At 38.5% G+C, this 24505-nt stretch overlaps 2 protein-coding genes across 9 annotated transcripts in view; both read right to left on the bottom strand.

The window, feature by feature from the left end:
- Positions 1-6277, bottom strand: part of simc1 (SUMO interacting motifs containing 1) — a 58476-nt gene extending 52199 nt beyond the window's left edge. For 2 of the 6 annotated variants that reach the window (XM_088431562.1, XM_088431565.1), the window contains exons 1-2: positions 6182-6277; positions 3984-5554 (exon numbers count right to left, since the gene is read on the bottom strand). Coding sequence is in view for 1 of the 6 variants with exons in the window: in XM_088431559.1 (XP_088287685.1) it covers positions 6182-6187 (6 nt within the window). In the remaining 5 variants the exon portion in view is untranslated. Of the gene's footprint in view, positions 1-3978; positions 5555-6181 lie in introns of all 6 variants that reach the window. The other 4 variants (XM_088431561.1, XM_088431560.1, XM_088431564.1 and 1 more) reach the window with 4 other exon arrangements.
- A 1975-nt stretch (positions 6278-8252) lies between these two features.
- Positions 8253-24273, bottom strand: rgs14b (regulator of G protein signaling 14b). 3 transcript variants are annotated; one of them, XM_088432130.1, is made up of 19 exons: positions 24154-24273; positions 21029-21050; positions 20742-20893; positions 20555-20647; positions 20272-20415; positions 20020-20196; positions 19830-19905; positions 19656-19753; positions 18766-18984; positions 18585-18658; positions 18187-18313; positions 17218-17299; positions 16457-16509; positions 15285-15375; positions 13196-14941; positions 9132-9193; positions 8754-8831; positions 8631-8684; positions 8253-8545 (listed from the first exon to the last, which is right to left on the bottom strand). In XM_088432130.1, exons 1-15 carry the CDS (start codon positions 24271-24273, stop codon positions 14694-14696), a joined length of 1776 nt encoding a protein of 591 aa, XP_088288256.1. In that variant the 3' UTR covers positions 8253-8545; positions 8631-8684; positions 8754-8831; positions 9132-9193; positions 13196-14693. The 3 variants fall into 3 exon arrangements, with proteins under 3 accessions (XP_088288256.1, XP_088288253.1, XP_088288254.1); XM_088432127.1 differs by lacking the exon at positions 24154-24273 and adding an exon at positions 22792-22873; XM_088432128.1 differs by lacking the exon at positions 24154-24273 and adding an exon at positions 22792-22873 and having other exon boundaries at positions 15306-15375.
- Positions 24274-24505: the final 232 nt, after the last annotated feature.

The raw sequence follows: 24505 nt of genomic DNA, 5'->3' as shown, positions 1-24505 counted from the left end.
CGAGCAGTGGCAAAGGTTTCTGGCTGATGAGCTTGCATGACATCACTTCAACACAGTGACTACAGAGTCTGCCTTAATAAAAATTCAACTGAAGGGAAACTCAAAAATCACTTTTTTAAAAGCTCTCAACCAAAGCAGAAAAAGCTCAGGGGCAGTTAATTCAGAGCCAGTCACACGATAAATCCTACTGTCCATCAAAAAGCATGTGTCACAGTTTTGTTTAAATTCTGAAACATTGGATAAAAAAAATGAAACAACTAAATATGAACCACAAAAACTGGATGTCGGTTCTTAACACAAAACCTACCATCACAGTTTGTTCCCCCCCAAAACTAATCATAAAATACATCATGCAATTTAATTTGAGCATAGTCGTGTTGGGTATGACACCCATTTAACTAACACAAACATATATTACAAGAATTGTCCTAAGAATTTCATTTTTTATTTCAAATTAACCATCAATTTCCTGTCAACCCCTGCTATTCGCAGAAAATAGGCTATATTCGCTACAACCCATGAATAGTGAAAATTTGCATAAAACTGACACCTATTGAAATGCATTGGGAGGAACCACATGCTGTTTTATTCATTATCATTTAAAAATGAATGGACCTAATCATCAGTAATTGTATTGTTTTCTGCCAAAAATCATTATCATCCCTATAAAAATTCCTATTGCTTGGGCCAGAGCAATAATAATTCACAAAGCTGAAAGGACACATAGGGTTACATTAGGTTTGATAAATCACATTGTGTGTGCTAAATAAATCTAGTTGGGCATATTCTTCTAACTAAATGCAAAATGAGCTTCTTAGCAATTCACCCCATTTGGCAAGGCCATTAGTGTTTTAAATATGACCATAAAGAGCACATAACTTCTGTTTACATGTGTATGACAGTATGAAAACGGTGCCTGCAGTTAACGAATGCTTTATGATGGCAACAGTTTGACCTTCAATTATTTCCTGTGGGAAAAACTAATGAAGTGGACCAGGATTACAGAAAAGAGTTTCCTGAATGACAGAAACAGCTCTTCTCGAATAATAATCATGAACTATTTTTGTCAAGGCGATATTAACCTGAAAGTTTAACCCACCGACACTGCCTGAGCCTGAGAGTTTCTTGTTTATTAAGACACCCACCCCTAGCTAAAGAGCTCGAAAATGCTTGGGAAATTCCCGCCTGCACACATGACAGACTCGCTCAGTGAAAAGAATCCACATTTCCCCTAAAACCTGTAACGGTCTGAAGCTTAAATGATTAAATACACATTAGGCGGGTATGACTAGCTCGTTTATCAAACATAGGCTTCCGGAGTCACTGTGAACACACTGAGGGGGAAGGCAGGGCAAAACTTACCCCCTGCTAACTGGTAGGCAGAGCGTGATCTTGGAGCGGAACTTCTTGATTTTCAGCATCACAGCAGAGAGCTAGTGGACGTTTATCGATGCCAAAGACAACTTATCCAAACAGTCTGTGGCCTGTGTGACCCCTGACCCTTCAGCAACATCAAAATGCAGCGATTTTCAAACCTTCAAGCTGTCTAAATAACAGAAATGGGCATTTTACGTACATATTTAGTATTTACATATTTTATATTTATCCATCCATTCATCCATTTTCTATAGCCGCTTATCCTCACCAAGGGTGCTGGCTTGCTGGAGCCTATCCCAGCTTTCTTTGGGCAATAGATGGGGGACAACATGAACTGGTTGCCAGCCAATTACGGGGCACACAGGGACAAACAACTATTCACACCCCCAATCAGAAACCTAAAGACAATTTAGATTGTCCAATGCACCTTCCATGCATGTTTTTGGAATGTGGGAGGACGCTGAAGTGCCCGGAGAGAACCAACGCGAGCACGTGGTTGTTGTGAAATGTTAAAAGTAATTTTACAATTCCCCGTTGGGAATGAATGGGGATTTTTGATGTGAAAAATGAAAAATTGTGGCAAAACTGTGAAAGTTGAGGATGAGAAAAACGATGGCCTGGATAGCGTAAATTTGAACATTGAATTTGTAATGGTGTGAATAGGTCTAAAAATGTCAAATGTAAAATAAAAGAAATAGAAAGACAAAGTATGGTAGGATATAATAATAATAATTTTGGGGTGAATTACAAATGCATGAAGAATTCACACAATGACAATCACCAGTTTTGCTGTAAAAATCCTCGTGACAAACAATTGAAGAAACAGTTCAAGTAGATCCTGTGCTGCTATTTTAACTACCAGTACATAGCTAATTGCCTCAGTAATTAAAGTACATACTTGTGAGCGAACAAAAGGTTCTTTGGGCTGCGGTAATTACAGTGATGTTATTATTCTGAATAGTAGGTCGATTCAAGAGGCATGTATTTACTGATGTGAATGACGAGAACGCAGCAACTAAATACGGCATTTGAGGGTTGACTGCTATTTGAGGAAACAAGGTAATTTTTTATAGTTATTTGACATTTTATCAACAATGCCAAAACATTAAAGGGATACTGAACATTTTTAGCAATTTTCCGCTGTAAAAAAAAATAATAATAATAATAATAATGATATATGATTAATTTGCTAAGTAAATAACTGAACCTGCTTTTTGGGCTTTGCTCAACTGACCCGTGATTGGTTGCTGTTTCAGCCCTGAGTATATGTGATGGCAAAACGTATTTTTCGAAGGTAAAACTTGTAAATGAAAAATAATTTAGTTTTCAAATTAATCATAGAAAAAACATTTCTTACTTTTTAACGTCGAAAATGAATGAATAAACATGTATCCTATTAAATGTGGAGTACTTGGAAGTTTAAGACTATGCTTCAAGGGGGATCACATTTTGAGATATACTCATACAAAGGTGAGCACATTTTTATGCCCAAGGACCCTCTGGGCATAATGACCAACCAGTGGCAGGCCTCCATTGGATTCTGGTGTATGTTTTGTTGCCCTCACAGCTGTCAGTGAGGGCAGTGGTAGTGTTGATGCCGGAGGAGTGAGCTGTATTTGTACTGTATTTCCTGAGACAACCCCATCGAACGATAATTGGATCCCATCATTGCAGTCAACCTTGCCTACGCCACCAAAAATTCTGAGATTGTTACACAAAATTGATTTCAACTTCAGTTGTTTAAAATAAATAAAATAACTTCAGGTCACAGAAATTGGTGGCACAATTAATGAAATGATATTCATTCTTGTACTATATTTGTGTTACTATAAGTTGAAAAGTTGATTAAGTGTCATAGTAAACATATGTATGCTTAATTTATGGTGCAAGATATATTTACTTTAAACAATTTTTTAATTTAGTTTGTGTGTAAAGTAGTGAAATTCAGCTCAAATCTTTCCATAACATCCGTGTATTTCACATCTAAGCATTGCTTGTAAAAAGATTTGCTTTGTTTTGAAAGACAGGCCTGCATCATCAACCAAAAAATTTCATGATAAATACATTTAAGGATGCAAGGTTATGGTATAGATTCATGTGTAATAAATAATGACACAGATAATACTTGTATATAAGAGCTATAAATGATAAGAGCACAAAAAGTAAAATGTTGGAATAATCTGCAAATATCCGCCCCCTTGGCCAATTATTGGTATTGTTGGTCAAAGTTTGAAGCAACATAATTAGGTGATTTAATTAGCAGGCCAGTTAATCAGTCAGGCCCTAATGGAAATTAAAACTGTTTTTCAAACCAATTAATTGATTATCGTAATAAACGCTACTTGCAGACGTATTTTGCATAATTTAAAAACCAGACATATCAAAAACTAAACCACAATATGTTGAGGGCTGACTATATTTGTTTATTTGATTAATAAATCATAGCTCAAAGTGTAACTGTTGCACTTGTCTGCATCTTTGCATGCAACTTATTAATTGCTCCTCCCTTAAAATAAATGTAGCTGTTGATTTTTCATGTTAAATGGCATTGAATGCATTCCAGTTGGAACAAAAATGTACTCTTTCTGATTACACATTTACCTTACTTAGACAGTCTCAAATTGATGAGGGGTCCTTGGAGACATTTTTCCCCAGAATGGAAAAGTTTTAAGATCGCCTGGTTGAGAGGACGCCATGCTCTCTGCAGGACAAAATGCAGGAGCGCGCTGGAGAAAAAAAGCAGGATGTTACAAAAGAGCACATGTAGCTGTAAATGAATGTGTTGATCAGCCTTCAAGAAGCGCGCTATGAATTAGACGAGGACAAAAACAGCCCACGTTGGTTCCTGCTCTTAAATGACATACACCGCCAGGCACCACCGAGCCTCTCCACCAATAAACACCCAGTCAGATTCAATCAGGAAACATCAGTGGCCTTTTAATGTCTTCTCTTATAAGCCGTTTCCTGCAGCTGCAGCAGGCTAGTCACTTCTTTCAGGGACTCTCTCCACCCTCTGCCGCGCAGCGACTCCATTCAAAGGCTGGCGATTGAAAAACAAGAGCCGTTTCTGCGCCTTTTCATGTCTGCCACTTCACTGTATTTCGGGGACCCCGGCTGAGGAGGGGGCGCGGACGCTTCTCTCAAAAGCAAAGAGGATGCAAGTGATTTGAATCACTACAGCAGCCGGAATTACTGTAATTACAGTCAGCGGCATCATTATCACCCTATGTGGCATCCTGGCGGAGGCTGCATGCAGGCACTGGCAGCATACACTGAGGCTGAGCCACACAACGCCGCACCTTTTAAGGTGGGCGATATCATCCGAGATACCTGTGCTCATCTACGAACCGTCAAAAGTATCTGCCTCTCTTTCTCTTACTCATAAGTTTCTTGTGAGAATTCATTTTCCTGCAGGTACCTAATAAGACGGATTGCTTGTCAACGTCCCCTCAAATGGGCGCCGCTTCTGATTTAGCGCACAAAATAGTCAAAAGGGGACTTCGTTACAGGCACAAATGTCTCTCGCTCCGCTTGGAGAATGAGATTGTTCACTTTTGAAGACAGGTGTCATATTCAGTTATGGTTTCCTTCAGATAGCAGTAATGACTCTGGAAGTTATATACAGCGAAACCTCAACTTTACAAATTACTTATTTTTAAATTTGCAAAAGCACAACTTCAAAACTTTCACTTTTTGTTCATGTCAGGGCCACATGGACAAAAAGGTGGTGTTTTGCCTGAAGGAAGACAAAATGTCCCATGAGGACCAGAGCATCGCATCATAAAATCCTGATCTTAACGTTGACTGAATTTGAAATGAATGACATTTTTGTTTCCGGTGGATATGTGAGAGATGAGTATTCATGAGGTAATTAATCTAATTTTGTCTGAACAATATTATATTTTTGAGTTTATTGATTGGCTGGTTGTGTCAATGTGGAACTGTGAACAATGAGGATGAAAGATGGCTATTTATTTCTCCCATGCAAATTTCCAATTGCTAACCTGAACACATTGATTTGAGCATTGAACATGACTTACTAGTCCACCCGGAATAGAACCAAGGCAATGTCGGTCAATCCTCATCTTTGAGCTCACGCCAGTGAGTGAAACCCTGGGCCTATGTTGATCCTTGACGGTCCTTTTATCCAGGTAGCTTCCTTTTTGTTTCTTTTTATCTGCTCAGACAAAACATTTATTCTGTTGTTTATGCAGCTTTTGCCATGACAACAGTCATGAAACATGACCATTTTAATCAAATTACCGTTTTTGTAATGAACAGGGAAAGGGGGAAATGATGTTTGTCATATAGCCGTCAGTGCATTTGTAGTTTTTTGTGTGGCTGGGTTCCTACCACCCTCCTCAAAATTACTTAATCGGAGCAAAAGCAAACACCCTCATGCCTTGACAAAAGGTACAATTTAACTAGTAACAAGTTGATGTTTTATTAGAGGAGTTATGAGAATATTGGATGAATACAAAAAAGTTTTGTGTTGCTTTAAGCACAGTCTAGTTGTATTTTGCTTGGAAGCCCAGTAAAATACATCTGTATTAAGCCGTTAAAAATGTTTAACTTTTATACCATATTATATATTTATGGCACCTTAGTGCAAAAAATGAGATCACACACTGCAAAAGGTTTGACACTTCCGGTCAAAGTTGAGTACTGTATGAGCTAGCATAATGCCAAGAAAATGCCCAAAATGCTAACGATGCTATGTTGCAGTAGCTCAAGTTAGCCAGACCTAAAACAATTTATATTTGAACAAATATGGCAAATATATACAGCATATCACTATACTCACAGGCATGTTTCCTTATTCTCGAGAGAATGTCATTTGCAACAAAGTTACGGGAAGCTTCTAATGTATTTTGCTTTCATGTTAGCCTGTATGTACGTGTCATACTGCCCCCTGGTGGCAAAGGTGCATCGACCGAAAGGAGTTGCGCAATGAGTACGTATTAGTAGTAGTCTTGAATAATGATTCCCATCATTGTTAAAGCATGCGTTGTCCCCACAGTTTGTTTATTTTGCCGGAATTTCTTAAAGGGATGACGAGAATTGAATACAACTGTAGTGGTTGATGATAATATATCAAATAATGTCCCTGGTGCTGTGCTACGTTTTATAGTAGAAGCCTGCTATCTAGTGGTGAATGTTGGTACTGATATTTTGTAGTTATTTTTATTATGGAAGAATCTGGGCACATCTTGGCCCTGGTCGACAGCCAATCACACCGGCAGTGACACTTTCATTTATTCACACATATGAAGCGTTTTGAGTCTTGCATGTTTTTGGAATGTGGGAGGAAGAAACAGGCGAGAACATGCAAAGTCCATACAAGGGAGGAATTGAGATTTGAATCAAAACGGTGAGGCAAACGTGTTAAGTACTAGTCCACCACTCTGCAATGATGAGTTGACTTAATATAAAAACATTATTATTATTATGGATTGGAAGGATCCATGGAAAGAATGTCATTGCCAAGTCACAGTGCGTGAATAAATAAAAATGCTCTTCTATGCTGTTATATTCTTTTCGAAAACTGCAAACATGAACTGCAGTAATAGAGCCCACGAGATTGCAGTGATGTTCCATGTAGAACAGGCTGATTACTAACAGTTTGTCCAGTTTTGTCAAATCAGCAGTGCTACAAAAAATAATACTGTAAGCTTAACATGTGGACCTCAGAGAAATTCAATTTAATAACTCCCACCTCCTTTAGACAAATTGTTTTTCAAGCAGTGATGAGAGCTGGGACTCTGAGAGACAAAAGGTCTGTGCACAGCTAAACTGAAGCTGAAGATAGTGCTGTGTTGGTGAAAGTCTTCCCTTACAGATGAATTTTGGAGCTTTATTGTGTTCCTGGATGCCTCCGGAATTCTGTCTAAAGAGTCGACTAATATCTTGTTGTACTTTATTATTATTAGTTAATTAATCACAGTCCTATCAGGTCATTTTTTTAACATTTAGAAACTGAATGAATAATCCCATCCTGGTTCAATTTAAATCAAACTGGGCAGGATAATTCGGTTGCCATGGTAATGAACATGCCTAACTAACATCATTACACTCCTGTCGTGGTCCGTTTTATTAAATTTTGACAAAACCTTGACCTACCGCAATGAGGGCCATTATATGATCTGAATTTTTAAAAAGCTGTTTGAATAGCACTGAGCGTGGCATTAATATTATCGCGTCGTTTTGTACTGCACTCACAATGAGGGTTGCATGAAATTAAGCGGATGTACTTTTACAAAATCGGCGCAGCAGATAAAAGAGAACCAATGCCTTCCACCCACAATTTGATACATTAGCAGTTACAATGTTTCATAATTACACCCTCTGCTGACAGGAGGCCAGCTGATGCAAACTAAATATAGTGGTTGAAACTTTTTTGGATTGGCTAATGCACTCAAAAATCTTTACTGAAAGATGACCAGCTCTTCTTGGTGTTAAAAAAAAAAAAACGCTTCAAGGCCGCTCATAGGCTATACCCAATAAAATATCTTTGTCTTGTCAAGTCATATTTTGCAGTCTGCAATTAGGACCTGACTGATTAAATCAACTAATATGACCTCTTGAAATGAGGAAGAAAATCAGATGACGGCTTTTACAATTTTTTTCTTTTTATTTAACCCAATGTTCACATTACAACATGAGACAAAGATAACAAATATCTCGCTATTTCCACCATTTCGAACCTTTCAATTGTAAAGTTAAGGACAAAGAATTGCCTTCATCTTTATTGTTGCGTTATGGGACATCCAAAAAAACGTTTTATTCATTATTTTATTAATCAATTGGCCAATTAATCATTTATCAGAACTTTATTTGGCAAACTATCAGAATGGTAATTGGCCTAAAAAAAAAAAAAAAGTACCAGTCGGTCCCCCGTGTACAAGAGAACAGGACAAAAACATGTTTCTTTACATGCAATATCTTAAGGTGCATCTACAAGTTTGTAGTCATGGCGGGTTACAATATCCATCATGTCACCTTTTTTTTAACACCGCTTGCTTTTCGTTACAATTTTGTCATTTGTTATGTGTTTCGTGTATTCAGATGGTATGGTAGGTTTATATTTGACAAGATTTATTGCACTATTAGTTCATCCCTTTAATTCCTCGGTGGAGGACGAGGGCGTCTCTGAACCTTCGAGGCATTCCTGCAAGACAGAAAGGTGTACAGTATTTTGTAAAATGACATGTTGCAATAAAACACACACACACACACACAGAAAAGTATTTCACCTTCACTCTGCCTAGTTCTGGTCTTCCTGGGAGAGATTTCTGTGAGGAAATGGCCTATAAAGAAAGACATGGTTACATTATTATTATCATATTGTCATACTTGGACACATACACCGTTCTTACCCTTTTGGAGTGTTGCGTCTCCTCTATGGACTTGGAACGGTTCTTCATGTGTTTTTGAGGAGATGTGCTGGTGGAGCACTGGAGATAAAAGCGAAACATCAGAAATCTCGTCTTAAGTAGTAATCATTCAATGACGTTGACAAGTCTACTTTATGTTTTTCAAGAAAGAAGGGATGAGGCGCATGATGCTACGCCAATGTAAATTTCAATCTTGGAAAGAACTTTATCAATGCACAGTCACCAGTAGATGGCATTGATGCCCCATTTTAGATTCAAGATTATGTGAGCATAATGTCCTGTGGGTTATGAAAATGTGAAAATGCGGCACTAATTAATAAGATTAATATAAAATAATTAAAGAAATTACAAATAATTTACCTCATTTGTTTTCTGCTCCATGGCTAACTTCAGTGAGGATGACCTCAGTAGGAAAACTGCCTCTGGACAGAATTTACAATTGTATTTAATAGAGCCTAACAGATACCCATGAGTCAAGACTTAAGTTTCATCACTCGAGCAATCAACAATCTACCAGTGAAATCTGTTTGGACCCCCCAGGTGCCACTAAAGATAAATGACATGTCAGGGAAACTGCACAACGAGCGTCAGACGATTCTTTGCATGTGCATAAATTATATGTAGTTGCGCATTAGTACCCTCTACTGGTAAAAACGTCATGTACCAGTTTAGAGAAGTTTTCTTCTGCAACGTGTAAGCTAATAAATTTAACATCACCAGTGGTGTATTTTTCTTGACATTTGTAAGTGACGCCATCTTAAAAGTAAGATTAAAATACGTTTTACATTATTTTCAAATAAATGAATATTCAATGAGAAATCTTGCAACCCTTAGCAGGATACAAAAAAAATGTGTGAAATACAAAAGAGTTAGTATTGTGGGACATGAAATGGGACATACTTGCTATAGCTACAATCATTTGTATTTCTCATATTGTTAAAAACTATTCTATTGCCCATCTTATTGTTTTTACATTTCAGTTTCCTGCTTTGATTCCAATCTCCATGTCTACCTCAGTTTCATCCTTTTTTTCTTTAATTCATGCTAATTGATGAACTTGTAGAACTGATACAAAACACCATAATATTTCATGACGCTAAAAGTATGGGTCATCTGTGATAAAGGCACCAGCATTTACTTGGTATCTATCAATAGCAAAAGTATTGTACAGATTTGGAACAGAATGTCTTTCAAACAGATGTTATTGTGTTATATTGCATTTCAGTAAAAAACAGAAAATGTTCAAATGTAGGTTGGGTCAAAGACTTAGGCCAAAACAATAGGTCTAATATTTCTGGGTTTGATAACATAGAAAACCAAAAACGATTTAATTTATGAATGCAGGAACCTAGGTGTGAGTGTAAAACGTGTCTGGCTGAACAACCATTTATTAGGAGAGAAAAAAAAAGGTAGTTTTTATTTATTGACGTATGTTTAATAATTGTGTGATATTTTGCCCGATCCTTTGATATTTACATCAATAGTATTTCATATCAAAGGGAAATCATTGAAAGAAGACACTAGGGAGCTGAAATTTCACCCAAATGTTGAAATGTCAAAGTTCAACATGGCCAACACTACAATGAGTGTGCCTTCTCTTGGCTAAAATACTGTGAGAAATATGTGGAAGAAAATGACCCCAAAATGGCCAAAATACTGCAGAGGGGTTAAATAAAAGCGCGTAATTGAATATAGAAGTTGTGTATGAATGTACAAGTTTTATTCAATATGAAAACAGGTGTTGATTGCTGAGTGTAACTCCAAATTCCTGAAATAGTCTTGGCACCACCGTGCCCCCCATGACCACCCCCAAGGATGAAAGTCTGGCTCCGCCACTGTCTCCAAGTGGAAGAATAAATAGCCGCTGTTCAACAATCGCTCATCCATTGTGACCGGTGATATCAGGGAAAAGCGTCACATTCACATTACCAGGAAATCAATTGGATGATTCCAGGTGGATGTGTCTGTAGCCCATTGAAGTCACTGAAACGACCCAGTGGGGAGGCTCCCCACAGCTCTTATACTTTACATCAAAGCAATTATAGCCACACCGAGCTGCTTCACTTGGCACACTCAAGGCTGTGCACTTAGAATGGAATGTACGCTATGGAACGAGGAGGATCTCAGCAGGATCGGCAAGATAGTCCCACTTGTCTCAGCAGGTCACTCCCACCGCGTGGATCCTTAAGTGGGATGAAAACTCTTGCGTGGCCGAAGAGATGCAGCCTCGTGCTATTTGCATGCACGAATACGTCCGTGCTCGTATACAATGGCGTGCGCTATGACAAAAGCAACAGATTGGAGCCTTAAAAGCTAAAGCGGGAGTCTTTCTGCAAGGCTGGACAAACACAAAATGTTGCCTCACAGTCTTTTGCATACGTTTCTCCCACCCATCATCCCTTTTGGACTCACAATACAGCAATAGGAGGCGGAGTAGCAGATGGGAAATATGTAACAGTGCATTAGTAGTAAAATGTGGAGTCAGTCCTTCAGAGGCAAGACTGTGCTGCAGCTGACAGCAAAAAGCGGAGGGCTTGAAGCTTCAAGTATTACTTTGCCTTGCATGGCAAACACCTAAGAAAGAAAGGTGGTAGTGGTCAAGAATTACAGTAGCTATAAAAAGTCTATACAACCCTGATATAGATAGAGATAGATAGAGAGAGATAGAGATAGCTAGAGATAGAGAGATAGATAGAGATAGATAGATAGATAGATAGAGAGATAGATAGAGATAGATAGATAGATAGATAGAGAGAGAGAGAGAGAGAGAGAGATAAGCCCCCCCCCAAAAAAATCACTACAAAACCTTTTGGACCAGCATGACCTATATTCCATCCAAATAAATCGGTGTTTGATTTATTAAACTTTAGAACCTATAAATTAATTTGTATTAGACAATAATCAACATAAATTGTCCTCTTTTGGATCATAAAAGAGAGCGGTTATCAACATAATAAAATAATTTCATTCTTAATCTGTCCACTAAAAAATAATCAACAAAGTGTCAGACCTGTTCTCAAAAAGAAAGAAAGAAATATGTGTCCACAAAAAATATTAAAGATAAAGCATCCTCTTTTGGATTACAGTCGGGATGCGTTCACAAAATCAAATAATTAACTTGACAGGTAACGAGAGGTGGCACGTTACAAGTTGGGTCAAACCATTCTAGCATGGGGTCAGAAACTGGGTTTCTAAAATAAGGAAATTGAATATCCTACTGAATGCTGGGTTCACAATTCTAATACAGCTACAGAATATAAAAATAAATAAATAAGCTGCCAATATTAGCATTGACTGGCCAGGTATCTGCCTGATATATACTTGGCATCGGTGCTTGCTCATCCATGTTTTTCACAAAAACTGGTATTTGTACAGGGGGTGTGTAGACGTTTCATGCACTGAATGTACCGCTGTACTGTATCCAAAAGTGTTACTGCCGATGAAATGGCTAATAGGAAAGTACTTGTTATTTTTACAGCTTGGCACCCATGTATCAGAGTTAGTTTTGAACACAGAGGTATAGTATCAAAAGAGTGGAACTGGACACAGTCATCCAATGATTGGTGGGTTAGGAGTATTTCCAAAAAAAAAAAAAAAGGCCGTTACAAATTGTGTGGAAAAGGAGAAATAGACGAAGCAGTGTCCATCTTTTCCTGGGCTCCCCCAGACAAATTTTCACAGCAATGGCAAATACTACTTGCATCTTTAAGAAGTGTTGTCAGGCATGTACGCAAGTACAGCAGGGGTGTCGTCAGGATTTTTTCTGTGGGGTGGACAGGGTGACAGCATCTCACTGAGGTGTGACCAAGGATTGTGTATACATGCCATGTACAGGGAAATAACAATTTTATTGTATACATTTTAATACAGTTCAAATAAATTGTGGCAGAGTAGAAAAAAAACAAAACACATATCAAATTTTCATTTAAGTGACTTGGGGTGGCAATGGCAACCATTGGCCATTATGTAGCTTCACTCCTAATGCAGAGGGTGAGATGCCACCAAGGTGATCATGTGGAAAGAACCCACAGTTGGGGGGAGGAAGGAAAACACTTCAAATGGAAATGTCAAGGAGGAGGATATCATGTACCTTGTTTTATCATATTTGTCACACATATCCAATCCTTTGGGAGGGGATTGCTCTTCTGCACATACATGCTCAAGTAGAGTGCGTTCATTTTATACAATCATTTATCCTGCCCCCCTCACCCTTGTGTATTGTTCTGTCGGACTTAAAGGGAAAATTAAGTACTTGGATGTTTAAAAATGGTGGTTCTCCTCCCTAAAATGCAATGCTACAGCATGGAATTAAGCTCAATTAGGAATAAGAGCTAGATCCTAACTACACACAGGAAGCATTTTTATAGTACATGTTAAACTAAGAAAAAAAAAACACAGTAGACGAACAGAAATCACGTACTCACCTGCGTTTCGTCCTCTTCGCGGTGCAGACGTCCAGCCGAGGAGATGCTCTTAGTGTCACTGCTGCTATGGAGTCTGTGTGAGCACACGCACGCCTCTCCCTGTGCCCATTCAGAGCTCCACCGACGCACCATTCATGCATGGATAGATGGATTGGATGGAGACACGCACACACAGACAGAAGAGGGGAGAGAGGAAGAGAGAGAATGCCAGACACCTGGTATGCCAAACACGATTCTGTCTGCTAATGTACGTATCTTGGCAAACAGGAAACAGATATACAAAGTACATTGATTAATGGGATTCTTTCCCTTGAAATTGTTAAAAGCTCTATGCTGCAGTCTATTAGTCTAAGACGTTAAGCATATGGGGTTCTACCTACCAGGTGATATATGAGTCTATGCATAAGTTGTTTCATTTTCAGTTAATGCATTATGGATTGCACAGCCATATAAAATAACACCTACAAATGTGTGTCAAGCAAAAACATCACTTCAATTTAACCTGCAGCTTAAAGATGAAACGTGACATGCAAAATGAAAATAGAAGAGAGTAGGGTTCATATTTAAACAAGGTTTTAATTGTTTGGATATTCCCCCTGAGCTGTTAAATCTACTTATTAACTCCCTGTATTACAACACTAAGTGATCATGATAATCCTGAGAATTACAAGTGTGAGGTGGCAGCAGAGCAGGACTTTTCAAAGTGCCATCACAGCAAACAAAACACACAAGGAAAAAAAAATTCAAACATTAGGAAAACCAAGCAAGCACAAGGATTTAGTCCTTTCAAAACTAAACCACCTAAAACACTGTATCATCTTGAATTAAAACATGCAATATTCTTCAAAGTGTGCATTCCCGTAGCGCTAAAGTAATAGCGAAGCATTGAGTGAGTAGGGGTGTTAACACTTTTACCTCTGAGGGCCACATAATAAAAAAAACTTCAATAACTCAAGCAAGCAATTAGACAGTCTATGTAACATAGAAAAACTGCTATGTGATGAGGCAAATTTGGATCGGATTTCTCACATTTCTAATTGCCTACCACCAAACTCTCTCTTTTTTTTTTTTTTTTTTAAATCAAATGTCAATATATTTTTACTACATACCGCAGGCCACTAAAATGTGAATGGCAGGCTGCAAATTGCCCCCCGGCCGTACTTTAGATACCACTGACTGACAAATAAATGTTGTGACGTGTAATCTCATTCAAATACAATTGGACCCAGTTGCATTTCGACAAGGTACTTTCATTTTAGCTCACTTAAAATATATCACATAAAACACTCTCATTTTAAAGAAGTGTAGTGTTTGTCAAATACATCCTCATTCCTTCATTTTCCTTCTACCTAAAGTGATCAGACTTTAGCTTTGGACAAAGAGGTAGCACAATGCTGCCTGAGAGCTTATTTTTCAAAGACTAAAAAGTGCTACACAAATCAAGTGACCACATTAAGTGTTGAGAATGTACTTTACACCCCCCCCCACTCCCAATCTTTCATACGGATGTTTCACGCAAATCTTTGGGTTCAGATGCAGCTGCATTTGAGGGTGGCTTGTTCTCAGTAACCTTGTGTGGATGTGCAGTAGAAGAAGCAGTAGTGCTGGACTCTTTGGACTGTGGCTCCTTTTCCTGGTCGGGGGGCAGCTGCAGAAACAGGGGAACCTCCAACTGTTCTTTGGTAAGAAGACCTCGCTGGTCATCGACCCTGGAGCACTGGGCTCTCGACAGCATATCCAGGAGCCCTAATGTTAAGATGACGCACAACTTGGAATTTACTGAAACAGCACAAGATATTGGGTGTAAAAATCTATGCCAACTAGGAGTAAATTAGGTGATCCGCTGTGACTGCACTAAATGATTATTACAGTCTGTTATAAATCAGGGGTGCACTTTCTTTTATCTGTCTGGGTGTCTTTTAGCAGCCTGGCGAAGAATGTATATGTGCCCGTTACCAGCATGCCACATACCCATTTCTCCAATGAAATAGGCGCCAATCTTCTTTAGAAAATGTGCAGAATGACAGCTGGTGTGCACCCCTGCTTATAATTGCCTCTCCCTTCCTACATTACTGCTAAGGAGTCCTACCATCCATGTCGGGGTTCTTACTGGGCTTTGGTGGAGTCTTTGCTTTGTCAGTCTGAGGGGATAACCGGATCTCCGGACCACCTGATCCTGCCTGATTCCAAGACAGAGGATATACATTTTGTGATGACAATATCGACAGTTTCAATTCCAAATCACTATTTTTAGTCAGCATCTGAGTTATTGAAGGATGAGGTACTCCCACATCTGCCATTCTGAAGACATGCTGTTGTAGGCACTACAGTGAACCTCTGCATATTCATGATTCCGTATTTGTGAATTTAAGCATGTGTGAATGTGAACATTTGCTTAAACTGACCTACTTGCCTTTTTTTGTGTTTAAAACAAAGTTTTGTCCAACATTAAGATCAAATAATCATTTTGTTCAGCGAGGGGAAATTTAGAAAAAAAAAATATTAAGACATAAAAATTCAGAAAAAAATTGAATTGCTAAGAAATTGCTTTTTCCTTGTGCTCAACTGATATGGATTGTTTTTGAGGCCATGCGGATTTTTGGCAGAAAAAAAAAAGGCAGGTTCATTGGCTGGTTGGTTATTAAAAATGAACAAATGCCGTTAGTTTCCTTTCAAGGCATTTCATAGGTATCAAATATATGCTGACTTTCATTATTCAAGTGCCAAATGCTAGTATTGGTCAACAATAAATATATTATTTAAAAGATTTCCTTTATTATTTACAGAACACATTGAGTGGCACAACTAACGAAGTTAATGGCATTCATTCTTGTTATATGTGTTCGTGTTAGTTGAATGGGTATCATATTTAACATTTATCTTGCACTATACTGTATGTATAGAATATAGATGATGGATGTATTTTTGGATTTATTATTTTTTTAAACGAAGAGTAAATTGTGTGTAAAATAATGACATCAAGCTCAATCGTTTGCATTGCTCACTTAAGTATTGCTTGGAAAAATTAAATATGCTTTGTTTTGTTGACGGAATTATTTTGACCAAGTAAAAATAATAAAGTGAGGAGAGGGAAATGTTTTATTGACAGATTTTTTTGGACCAAGTAAATAAAAAAAATAAAAAAATGTTTTGAAACCATCTCATTTCTTTTACTCCTAAAAATGGCTAATTAGGTGGACTGTTCCTTTAAGTGTGGGCATCAATGACTTGCAGGTTTTGACTAATCGGACATTGTCTCACCTGCGTAGCAACAGCAGCTCCACTAGCTCTCGTGGTGCTGCTTTGGTCTCTTCCTGCTCAAACATAAAATTTAATTCAGTGTCTTTTGTGTGAAAATAAGATGATCACTTCATCCTAGAAAGAAGCCAAGATCAAAAGAAAAGAACTAATAACAGAAAATGCCTCAGGCATAAAAAGCAGCCATTTAGATAATGACAGTCTTTTGGGTGGCTTTCTTTTGTAAACAACAAAAATGCTTGTAGTGCTACATTTGTGTTGAAAAGTGATACGCTCTCTATTACAAGTTAGTGTTTGAATTTGGAGGTAACGTTTACAAGGCTATAGAGCAGGATATTCCTTTAATTGTGTCCTTTCGTGCTACAGCCATACACTATATACACACATCTTCCCACAGCAAGTGTGAGAAGTTGAAGCGAGGGTCGCTGATCGAAAGTGAAGTTGGTTCTGGTGTATCAGCAGGAGGCAAGTGGGGGTGTGAACGAGACATGGCATAGCATTCAACAAACCAAATGAACTTGGACATTGGAGAGGGAAGCGGTGAAAGGCGCGCTTAACAAGAATATCAGGCTAAGAGAACGATGACTACATCGACCGCAACACAGGAGAAAAAGTAGGACAGCAAAGTGAACGGTGAAAAGACTTTCAAGGATCCATTAAAGAAATAAGTCAATGAACAGGAAGTGGGTGGAAGGCAAGCCTAGCATGTAATATCTATCATTACGGATGAAGTGTTTGGACAATATTCAAGCTTGCGCGTATACCTCCAGCTCTGTCAAGCCGCAACATCTTATTGGCCAGTTTGAACACTGTAGTGTTCATGGTCACAGTCTCGTCGCTGCCAGCCTAAAACAACATGGACAATAGTTTCAGTTGAACTGTATGATATTTAAGTACATTTACTCTAAGTCAAGAATCTGCAATGCAGGTGGCTCCGGAAAATAAGTATGGGATATAAATTGAAAATAACAGTAGTTTGTGGGTTTTCTAAGCAGAATTGTAAATATGGAGGTTATGGCACTCATGTAACATTAAAATAAAACGTTTTGGGATGTCAGTAGCAGTCAAAAGTTTGGAGACACCTTCAAATTAAAAATGTTATTTTATTTTTGGAGGAGAAGAATCATCCAGACTTTGAAGCAACACCCATGTTAAAATGCTATTCAAGCCAAGACATGTTTTGAATTCTTCAAAACAAGCAAATTTTTGCCAAGATGACAGCTTGTGATACTTTCTCAGTCAGCTTTATGATGTTAACGCGTTTGAGAGAATTTGTCTTCAAACTTTTGACTGGTACTGAAAATGTTTAATTGGCTATTATTTTGCAAATAGATCTTATATGCGGTAATAGACCCTAGTCCTTAAATGATTACAAAAGAGATGGCATTTTTGGGTTTGCTTTAATTTCACAAATAAAATGGTTACTATATACTATTATGATTTTATTTATTTTTAAATGCATGCTCATTTCAGATGTCGAGATGTGGCTCCCATTGTTTTCTCCCCATGAGAGACTCTTTGAATATTAAAGGTCGCCAACCCCTAAGCTAAATACAAAGATGTTCGGGATATGATGCCATTTTTATCACACATTTTTTTTACAAATAAACGTCCTGCAAAAGACTGCACTAAGAACAGCAACAAACACACAAATGTATTAATATTAGCAAGAGCGCTATTAGTCTTCAAAATGCACTAATCTGTGTCGAAGAAGAAACAGTTGAAATACTCACAATGGTGACCTGGGCCTCGTGAGGCTTCAAATTATGTTTCAGTAACACAGTGGACAGGGCGTCCTGCAGTGTCTTACTAGACTTTGCCATGATTCCACCAGTTTTTCCACTAAATGCGTTTTCAAGCCTGGAACGCACAAACAATCTCATCAAAAAGCAAAAGCTAGAACAGGATATCAAACTTTGTCAAACTAAAGAATTTGCCACAAGTCTAAATTCATATTGGCTGCAAATCATAACAGAAATCATTACCAAGACAGTGTCAAGTGTTAAAACATGGACTTTCCCTCTACAAGTGTGACAGCAAAGATGTTGTATGTGTGTGTGCGCGCGTAAGCTTGCTGGGGTGCGAAAGACCAAATATAACGCACGGAAATGAGTCAAGAACATTGACTCACACAAACATCACCCGAAGCTCAAGCGAAACCTGCTGATCTCTCAGTACAGAGCAGTCCTGGTCCAGCGATAATGGCTGCAAGGGAACACGGACAAAAAAAGTGGCTCTCAAATATGCCGTCATTCAGACTTCATTTGAAAAATGAATGAAGCATGGAAAAGGATGAGCTGCCATATCCTCACCTTGTCCTTGCCTTGAAGGTAGATGATGACATCTTTCAGTGCGAAGCCTCTTTTCTCACATAGGCCAGCCAGCATATCTCTGATGGGCAGGCCATAAGGGGTCGGCGCCAGAGAGGCACTACCATCAGGCAGGTAGACACAGCAGTAGCCGCCCTCCATACCACAGCGCGCTCCAGAGACGCCAGCTTGCTCCGGCGAGCGAGGACATGATTGGCCATTCTAAAGAATGCGGGGCAATTCTGTTCATTTGTAGGGATCCTTAAAGTCATTTACATGTGTGTTCATCCACAATTTTTGCTGAAGACTCAAAGAGCTAAAATTTCATTACAAAAAAAAAACAAGCAAATAGTTTGGAAGTAACAAGATCATTATTTCAAAATACTTTTAGAAAATTTCTTGCGCTGAGCATTTCCTAATGTAAAATATTGTATGGGCCTTATCTTCAGTGAAGTTTGGGAAGCTAATATTATTTAGCCATTTTCAGTAGTACAAAGTTTTTATCTATAATTAACTGAACCACTAAAATATTCTTCATGTACGATTAATTATTTTAAAAACACATTGTTCCACACTTGCTGTCAATTGAAAATGAAAACGTGCTCAAGGCCCAATAACAGCGCTCCTGTTTTCTGGAATTGGTCATGTCACCTTCCCATGCTGAGCTCGGATTTGTGTTTTTCCAAGAGCTATTAAATGTGAATTAAAAAACAAAAAACAAAAAACGAAACATGTACGAAGACATTTTTTCCCTCCTGAAAATAACTGGATCTAGTTATTTTAAATTATTCAGCACTTCAAACCAGTGGTTATCAAATGGAGGTATGAGAGATTTTAAAACGTTTAACAAGAAGCGTCAGTGCAAGAATCATTTTTTAAAAAGCTGCACTAACCTCTGTCGGCCTGTGGAGGGAGTCGAGTTCCACATTACTGCTCGACTTGACCGCTTTATGCTCTCTGTGATACAGTGAAATATTGCTGTGGGAGGAATCTAAGATCAGACAAGAAAATATAGTGAAAAATAGTCGCATCAAAAACTAATTTAGATAAAAACTATAAGATCGCACCTCCCCAGGATCCTCTTTTCTGTCGCTGTTTGTTGGTCTTGCTAGCTGGAAAAGTGCTTTCATCAGACTTCATGCTCTGTTTGACACAGTAATGACCTCATTACAAGGCTATTAAAAGTCAGATGCCGGATCCGTTTTGCAAACCAATTCACTGACTTTTTATTTATCTTCCTTCCCTGCCTGGTGCTACCTTTTTCTCACTTAAGTTGATGCTTCGATTGGCCACATCCTCCCAGGACACCGCGCGAAAAGGTTCTGTAGAGAGCTGAGGTAAACGTTTGCCTTCTACACTTGCCAAAGTGCAGCTTTGGTAGAGAGGAGAACGCACAAAGCGCCTGTAGCTGTCCATCTTCATCAATTTAAATATCTGTCACACACAAAAAGAAAATAAAGATTTTGCCAACGTTGTAAACGGCTGGTGGTACTCATCATTTAAACAGACCTGTGCTTGAGCCTTCTCAAACATATCAGGAGTGGGTTGCTCCAAATCTTTTTCATCTTTCTTGGCCGTGTCATCGATGTTGATGGAGTATGGAGCATTTTCAGACAAGTATGTTTCATAGATGGAGTGAGCTCTGACCTTCAGCTGCAAATACAACAACAACAAAAAGACAAAATCGCGTTTGACTGTAATGGTTTGTCTTTTCCACACTAAAACCATGCTTTTTCATTTGGTTCAACCAATCCAATCGCATCAGCATAAAAGGGAGGGAAAGCAATCATACCTCGTCCAATGATGTGGCTGGGATCTTCTTGAACTTTTCACACGCTTGCCAGAATAATATATTCTCAGCACTCACCTCGGATTTCAGAAAAGCCTGCAGAAAGTGCACACATGACAATTTACTTACTGAAGGTGCACACATACCTGGAGAAAGTATAACATCATTTTGCTTGTATGTGGCATCCTACTGTGAAGTAGTTGACGCCACTGGGGTCTTCCAGCAGCTTCTCAAAGGAGACAGCCCAGCTGAGCACACTGTTAGCCGGGTAGGCCTCTCCGCCCGGAGTCCCAGGCAGGCTGGAGCTGCTACCAGTACTGCTTCGTGCAGACATATTCAACTCTGCGCAAATCACCAAAACACACACCCATTTAGGAGACAGCATAAACACAACAAAGAATGAGGTTGAATCAGATATGTTCACGTGTCGTGCATCGACTTGTTCCACTGTACGATTAGCAGAAATTTCATGCTCACCTCCGTCTGACACGGCAAGGCTCTGTTAAGAGAAAGTGAAAGATGATTAAGAAAGGGAAGGACGTCGGTGGTACAAAACCAATGTTTTGTGTAATTTCTGGTTCCAGTTTAAAGCTTTTTTTTTTAGGCTTTTCAGCAAGTAAGTTGTAATTTGCAAACAAAATCTTTTTGAAAAGACATTTCGCAGTTTAAGGGCATTTTAATCCCAAAATTAGACAAGTACAAGATAATATTTTAGTCCAAAAATAGTGTTCACTTAATGTCATAATGAAATGGGAAAGCAAATGCTTTGTTGATAAAAAAAAAAAAAAACCTGTAAAACTGTAAAACATGGCCACAGAACAATCTCTTGAACTAACCAATAACTTTCACTTAAACTTATTTTAGTCATTTTCAGCAATAAAATGTTAGTATCATGTCATGCAGATCCTGTACTTGGCCTTGTTTCAAGGTATTGGTACTGGCAATGGCAACCGATACTAGTATTGATCACTCTCTTAGAACAATTTTGTGTTTAGAAGTGACAACTCTGAAGAAGATAAAATTGACTTTTTTTTCGAGTAAACTACAATGTTTAAATAGGTCTCTTTAAAATGATCTGTACAATACTTTTATTTTGGGGAGATATTTGGGCATCAAAAGTACTCTCGGTATCGGGATGTATGGATGTGTCTCAATTTTTGTTAAGATAACAGGGGTAGCCATGGTTCGCTTGTGCTCACTCACAGGACACTCCCACACCTAGGGGAATTTTTTGTGGATGGGGTCAAATATGACACGATAATACGTGTCCACCCCTATCTGAGCTGTTGCGTTAAACTGGGCACTTCACTGAAAATTTGTCTCTGAGTACAAGTTAAGCAGACTATCAGACAATCGTTCAAAGCAGTAACTCTATCACTGTCAAAATATATTGTAACCAACAACAAATGTTCTGGAACAGATTACATTTGACCTTAGAAGCTCCAATATAAAAAACGTTCAACTGAAATCCCACACTAAAAATACAACCAATAAACTTAAATTGCCGTATTAGCACATGACTTAAAAGGCAAGCACATTTAGAAGAGCAAAATCTTGTTAGACGTTTTTGTTTCATTTACAGTAGTAACAAACGAGCCACACAGGAAATGGTTGTGACACTGATGGTTGGCTCTCATTCAGCTTTTGGAGCTGGAGATGCCTTCCAGCTGAGAACACATCTAAAGTTACTTTGTTCTCAGTGACAGCATCATTTAGCTGCGACAACAAATAACTCCAGAAAATCTCAAAGTGTTTCTTACAGGAGTCCAGCAAAGCATTTTTCATTCTTTCGTTCTTTCTAACAAACCACTAATAGAAGGCATCAGTGCACACTTAAGATGAGCCAAAAAGAGCACAATTTTTCATACAAGAAAAGAGAGAGTCTACACTGCCAATGACAGGAACAGCCACATTGCACAAAATGAAAAATGTTGGGTGCCCATTTCTAAAAATAAAACTGAACACATCCAGGTCCCCCCCCCATTACAAAAGTACACCATCAGGCATGATCACACACAGCCTACACATGACAGGTTGGCAAATCGGCCCTGTGTGGTGTCTTGCTGTACATTTTTAGTTGCAATAGAAACTGTTTAACAGATGCCTCAATGCATGTTATGCACACGCACTGTTTGTCTCTTTAATGACATCTAACCATTTAACCGGAAACCTCCATACTTCACCATTTTAGTATGAAAGTATCTAATAACCAAAAATATATTTGTAGTCTTGTAGCTCACCAAGTGGCCAACAGGAATCCCTCGAGAATTACAATTCTTTGCCATGGTAACCAAGACAACACACTTGGATGTCCGAGTACAATACGACGCCCCGCTTTCTGAAGACACAATGAAGGTCACCACCGAAACACCCAAAAGCTCTTCACTTGGGTTCCCTAGTCACTTCCTGCCTGGAAGTCTTACCATAGCAACAGACCACAAAAGAGGAAGTAATGTTACTATGATCACAATCACACTGTTCTCAAGCAACATCTTGAGAAACAGACAAAAAAATGCAAAGTGTACGCCTAATGAACAGCCGGCCCCCTTGAAGCAATTAAATCAACTTGATTATTTTTAATTAGCTTGCCACTTTTTAGTTGGAAGTATTTTCCTCTTGGGAAATAATTGAAGCCACATTTTCCTGATGTTAATTCATTTAAAATGCAAGCAAGCATAAAATGTGTTTCATCACTGAACTAAAAGTACTCATTAGACAGTATGAACACTTTTGCATGTTTTAATTAGGGAGAATTAATTCCAGAGTTGGTTGAATTACATATCAAAATAATGCTTGAAATTTTCTGCAATTCCATGAAAGGATCCTTTATTTAACCAAGTTATAAGCCAATCATGGAACATGGGCCACAAATTGCGATTTTTTTAAATTTTGGCCTATCGCCCATTCAATATACAGCACCTTAGTCATGTAATACAGCTTTTATTTTATCTACTGTGCAGCTTCCTCAAAGTCACAGTAAGTAATTTTTCCCCCAATATATCATTTCCTGAGAATCTTAGCTAGTTTTCTGGCAAAAACCATGAATTACTTTGTCGCCATCTGTTGGAATATTGATGCAATTGATTTTTTTTAATGGCCTGTTTGTCCGTTTTATCAATCCACTGTATCAGTTGAGTCGTTTCAGTGCACTCATTTGTGCATTAATCCATGTCTTCATAACTCATATTTGGACACAACTAATGTGGATGGAGGAGCAAAATGTGTAATTTATTCAAACGAATCACAAAAATACATTTCTGGTCGAGCATAGTACCGGTATAGAGCGTGTATTGCGTTTAATATAAAAACGCAAAAATAAAATTCCGCGATCGGGTAACGACCCATCATAGTGCACCTGTTGGTCATGTGATATTCTCAAACTGGGCTGTGATTGGTCGTTACCTGAGCCTTCAGCATGTGATGTCAATTATAGTCGACAAGTGCCACAATGAAATAATTGTTATCAAATCGGTTATGGACAAAATAACCTATTAATTGTTCTTTTGAAAATGGCTAACTAAGTGAACTATCCCTTGAATATTTGGCATAGTGGGCTGCTTTAGGTTTCTAAAGGCGGAAAACTTGCGTAATAATTGCCTTACCTTTTCATTGTCCATGTCTGTAACTCCAGCTTGCCACTTGTCAGATCTTCTTATCTTCTTGTGTGCCATAACCTTGGCCAGGTGGGAGAAACGATGACAAAAGCCCTTGAAAGCAACCATACTGAGTCTAAACCAAGAAAACTGGCACACATGAATTGATCTTCAGCTTTCAAGTCTCCTGATCACACGTAACATGCGCCTTATTGCGTGTTGCAGCTGCAGGTGAGAGAGGGTAGCTTGATTGCTTCCTGTGCTAACTGCTAAATAACTGCTAACGTTAGCTAACAAACTCCTGAGAGCAAATGTGTTATTTATTTTTGTTTTGTTATTTGTTTGTGCCCAATATGATCTA

Source organism: Hippichthys cyanospilos, chromosome 13 (genome assembly GCF_059441005.1).
Source record: "Hippichthys cyanospilos isolate Australia breed blue-spotted pipefish chromosome 13, RoL_Hcya_1.0, whole genome shotgun sequence".
Taxonomy (NCBI): domain Eukaryota; kingdom Metazoa; phylum Chordata; class Actinopteri; order Syngnathiformes; family Syngnathidae; genus Hippichthys; species Hippichthys cyanospilos.
This window is presented reverse-complemented; position numbering and strand designations above follow the sequence as displayed.